Here is a 5,351-nt window from a genome sequence, read left to right as displayed (position 1 = left end):
CTCACCCACCAGCCTTTTAGGCCACAAAACAAATTTGAATATCGTTATTGCCTTCCGTTGGCAAAAAACTATACTTGATGTCAACGCCCACTCTCGATTTTAAGGTAGGTACCTATTACTTATCCTACCACCCAGACGCATGTGTTTGCGGCCCACGCAATGCGTGACTATTGCATCAAAGACCAAATGGCGGTTAGTTTAGTTTGCTGCAATATGCTGCCTACTGAAAATATTCAGGGTTACAGTAGGTATACAAACAAGAATCATTCAAGATCCTTATAATAAGTTGCATTACTTTTACAAACACATAATAGTATATATTAAATAATATAAAGTTCAGTGGCATTCACTTATGTTGATATTTGAATACATCAGGAAACATGTTTTAATTCTTTTCATGATATATGTCAGGAAGCAAATAATAAAGACTATATAAAAAATAATAAAATTTATTTATATTGAGTTCATAATATTACAAATTGTTTAATAATTCTAATAATATATACAACATAATAATAACAAAATATGAAGTATATTTAGAACAGTGTCATCATCTAATAGTTAAATGCTATTGCTCACAAATAATCATGAGATTAAATGATAACCCTATTATTTTCATGATTAAAAACATATATACAAAATTTAAACATAATTTATCTAATATACTGCAGGAATTTGTATTAACGATTTAACAAAAAAACTTTTAACACATTACGATAATAAGATTAGTTGCTGTAATAGAACTATACTGATATAGGGGGTAGGGATTTCAAGTAATGTGGATTACCAGTCTCATTGCTAGCAATATACCCCTCTCAGGTGCACCTCCACATGGTTCCCCCTGGAAGTCATCGTACTGAATTACACATAATGATGGGCTAACTGACCTGCTTTTTCATTCTCACTTATCATCTGCTACTGGTGCTACACCAGCATATACAATTAGCGCAGGCAGGACTACCATGCCATTACCATTTATTAAAAAAAGCAATACTGGTATAATTAGATACTTATGAATTCATGGGCATGGTACATTTTCTGAGATGTTCAATATATAAATCCAAAATATGTGTGTTACTTCTTCTTAAATCCAAGACTTCCAGCAAAGCATGGTTCTTGTCTTTGTTCCTCAAATTGGTGCATCTTTGAAACACAACTACAAATACTTCTTTCTTTTGACTGCAAAGGCAGAAATTATAGAACAACTTCTGTTCAAAACTAAACGTCTCTTTTATACCATCTTTAAAATATCTATAAAATAGTTGTTGGCCACTGTTACATAATTTTTCAACTTGGATCCATTCTTCAGCAGATAAACCAAACAATAATCCAACAGTTGGTCCTCTGACAATGCATGCCACTTGACCTGACCTATCACCAATTTTCAATGTTGCAACAGTTGATGCCTTTCCATTTTTTGAGCAATTGATCTTAACTGACTCCAAATAATAATCCATTAGTAAACCCCAACATTTTAAATGCAGTTTCAGTTTTCTACTTTCAGTTAATTTCACAGGTTCTACATTTTTGAAAAAATCACTAGTTACTTCTCTACTAAAACATTTCAAACCATTCATAACATAACCATAAGTCATTAATAAAATTAAATAAATACTTAATAAAAGGCAACAGAACGCATTACTTGTCGTATGATTATTGAACAAAAATTAGAGAATTAATAAACTAAGTAAACAAGTGGTCTCTCACTGGGTCTAATGGGACTGGGGTTTATGACTTTACTTTTAAACACAAATTTCTTAGATTTGAAATTTCTCATAAATGACTGAAGAACATCGTTTTGATTTGTTCTTTCGGATGGCAAGCATTGTTTCTTAAACAGCATTAGGAAATAATATTTTTTCAAACAATATTAACTTTAAGATAATATATAATTTTAACCTTTTCCCGCTTTTTTATCGTCCACGAAAATGTCAAATGGAAATAAAAGACAAAGAAATTTATATTGTTTTATAATGTCAACCGAGACAACCAATGTCTTATCACAACCACAGATATTAACTATTAAATATCAAATTCTCTTTCTCTTTGGTTAAGAATTTTCACTGTGTCATTATATAGCAAACTCCGTAGACGATCAAGTATATGAACATGCCATCTTTACAGTTACTTATAGATAAAATGAATAGCAAACTTGTTTGTTTCGAAATCAGCCTAGTATTCGACAATACTATAGATCTATACAAAGTAGAGACGTGGTATCTTGTAGTATAATATTACAAATATATACCACAAAGTAACCAACAAGCTGAAGTGGCAAACAAACAACCGATAACTGATGGGGAAGAAAAATTCTTGAGAAAAAACCCCGTACCAACAAACGTAGTGTAGGACAATCCCCCACTAGATGGAGTGACGACTTTGAATGCATTGCAGAGAGTCAATGGATATAAGTAGCTCAGGACCATTCTTTATGGCAATCTGTGGGGGAGACTTATATCCAGCAGTGGACGGATAATGACTGAAATGATGATGATATCTAGTTTAAAGATGCTTACATGCAGTGTGTCTATGTTGCACGCAGCCTAGATTATATGGATAGAGTGTCTTATAAATGCTTCGAAAAACAGCTAAATATAAATGTGCGTGATAGGGTTAACAGGTTAGAAATTATTACTTAAAATTAATGTAAATAGTTGAAAATTGTAACATAGTATGAAACTAACCTCCTAAAGTCCTTAATTGTCCATTGCTAAACATAGGCCTCCCCTTTGGGATGATTTGTCAGTAGTTGCCACGCTGTGCGGCCAAAAAACATCACCAAAACCTTTTTTTTTTTTTTGGTTTTGGTGATGTTTTAAGAAGGATTCCGTTCCCCATCCCTTAAATATTCTCTTAATTGCCTCTTACAACATTTACGGGAAAGGAAGGTATTGCCTATTCTAAAAGTCACGGCAACTATTTACAATATTTAATTTTATTAATAAATTTAATTATGCTATTTATTTATTATTATTATTTATTATTCTAAAGCTTGAAAACTTTCTGATTCTTTCATATTGCTTTAAAAAAATTTTACTAATCTTTAGTACAATTTTGAGGTAAAGTTTAAAAATCAGTTATTAAGGATCCATTTCGCTTTAAATATGAGTTCATAATAAATTAAATAACGAATATTTTATTTTATTTTTTTGCTATTTTATTTCTTTAATAATGATGTCAGAATCTTTGTAGACTTAAAACATATATTGATCTCAGAATTAATGCTAGTGGGAGTTATTTTAATTTTATGTGGGTTTTTCGAAATATCTACATACGATAATGGAAAATATAAGTTAATTAATTGTACCTAATAAATTGACTAAATATAAAAATTACTGAATTGTATTTTAAGTTTAAATTCTTAATTCTTTTTTGTTTATCTTTATCCACATAAATACCTTTTTACTTTAAATAAAAAGAGCAGCTATTTTAATCAATTCTGACGCCAGAATCGAAGTGTAGATATCAATTTTGAAAGCTCAAATAAAAATAGCGACTATTTTTATTAAATGTGACATCGCATTCATATGTAAAGTATTCGAATTATTCATATATATAAATCCTGAATTATCGACTTTGAAAAGAAATCGATCAAATATCATTGAAAGTAAAACTGGCGCTTATTTTAATTACTTCTAACATTACATCCGTATTTAAAGTGTACATGTATCTTCAGATTTTGATTTTAAAAGCAATCAGCCATATAAAAAAGATTCTTATAATAAAATATATACAGTAGAATTTAAAATTTCCATTTTTTTAAGACGTTTGATAATAGTGGCGGTTTTATTAATAATTCAGCTAATTGTGTTATAACAATGTAATTTAATTTAATACGTTGAACATTAAATAGTCTGCATAATATTCAATAATATCTCTATATACATACATAAATATTATATTCATATTATACAAATAGTAAATTGATAAAATTAATTGCATTTTGGTGATTTTAATTAAATTGTGGAGATTTTTTTAGGATACTTGCAACACTAAAAATGGCGCCAATTCTTTATTCTTTGTTTTATAATTTTTGCTTTTAAAAGTTTTTTTTTTTTTCATTTCGTGTAATTCATTTTTCTCAGTGTAGCATAAACTTTCTATAATTTACTACATATTAAGTGTGCAGCTTGTATACAGACTGCCGCAGTGAGTGCGAAACGTAAATATAAGACGGCGCGTAACAAAGCAGCCAATGCAGCGGCATGAATCCTACAACGATGGCCTTTTCAGCTTTCTAGCTTGTATTTTGATTCTATTCTTTATTAATAATTCGCCTACGTCAATTTTAAGAACAATTTAGAATCTTTATCCTATCACTATATGATTGTATAATGTCAGCCGTTCCATAATCTTTGATTCATATCCGATTGATGTCAACTCTTTGCTGTCAAAACTGACACTGTCACTTACTGTCAATTAATTTCCATATCTTTTTACTCGTTCTGTGATTATAATAGTTTCGTAATAGTGTATTTTCTATTTATTTAAATTATCATAAATGTGAAACCGATAACTAACCGATAAAAGTGCTAGCACTTTCCATAAATTTTAGTATAAAAGGTATAATGCAATGAGGATCGGCTGGATTCATAGACTTGTTAATAGATGGCCTGGTAAAAAGACTTTCGGAATTTATAGATTTCTACCAATGTTCTTTGTACTGGGAGCTGCTTTGGAATTTTCTATGATTAATTGGAGAGTTGGTGAGGTCAACTTTTACAACACATTTAAAAAGCGTCAAGCTCACGACATTGTAGAAGAAAAGATCAGGAAATACGTTGCTTCATAAGATGCCAGCTGGAGTAACTTGGGGACAGTATATATCTTTTTCTGTAGCGGCGATGACATCAATGCTTGCGGGGTCTCAAGTCGTACATCTATACTATAGACCACTCCAGGATTTAAATAAGTATATTGATAAGGAGCTAAAAAATTTCCCAGATCATTTACAACATAAGATTAGAGAAGAGTTGAAAGAAGAAGGTGTTTTAAAATGATTGTTTTTATAATTATATTACTGTAGTTTATATTAGAAAGTGTTTTTAATAAATATGTGGTTACTTTAGAAATTTTGTAAACTTTTTATAACCTACTATTATAATATATCAGAATCCATCACTAATAATAAATCAAATCCTAGTTAATTTGTCATTACACACTAGTTTTCATGCCCATATTTAAAATGAATTTAAACCTTTAATAACTGATATAAATTTCAGAATTAACAGAGTATTAAACTAATTCGTTTTTTACTTACTCTTATATATCATATTAATATTAATTCTGAGTAAGAGTTGATTGATTGTTACTTACAATTTGTGAGAAGTGTACCTGAACTCAGGCTTAAT

At 29.8% G+C, this 5,351-nt stretch overlaps 1 protein-coding gene across 1 annotated transcript; it reads left to right on the top strand.

Moving 5' to 3' along the window:
* Positions 1-4,413: 4,413 nt before the first annotated feature.
* LOC113517532 (protein brawnin) lies at positions 4,414-5,072 on the top strand. The gene has a single exon (XM_026902230.3). It carries the CDS (start codon positions 4,794-4,796, stop codon positions 4,998-5,000), a length of 207 nt encoding a protein of 68 aa, XP_026758031.2. The 5' UTR covers positions 4,414-4,793; the 3' UTR covers positions 5,001-5,072.
* The last annotated feature ends 279 nt before the right edge of the window (positions 5,073-5,351 follow it).

This window comes from Galleria mellonella, unplaced genomic scaffold, assembly GCF_026898425.1.
Source record: "Galleria mellonella isolate WM207_F2 unplaced genomic scaffold, CSIRO_AGI_GalMel_v1 utg223, whole genome shotgun sequence".
Taxonomy (NCBI): Eukaryota; Metazoa; Arthropoda; class Insecta; order Lepidoptera; family Pyralidae; genus Galleria; species Galleria mellonella.
The sequence above is the reverse complement of the archived record's forward strand: the minus strand, read 5'-3'. Positions and strand labels throughout refer to the sequence as shown.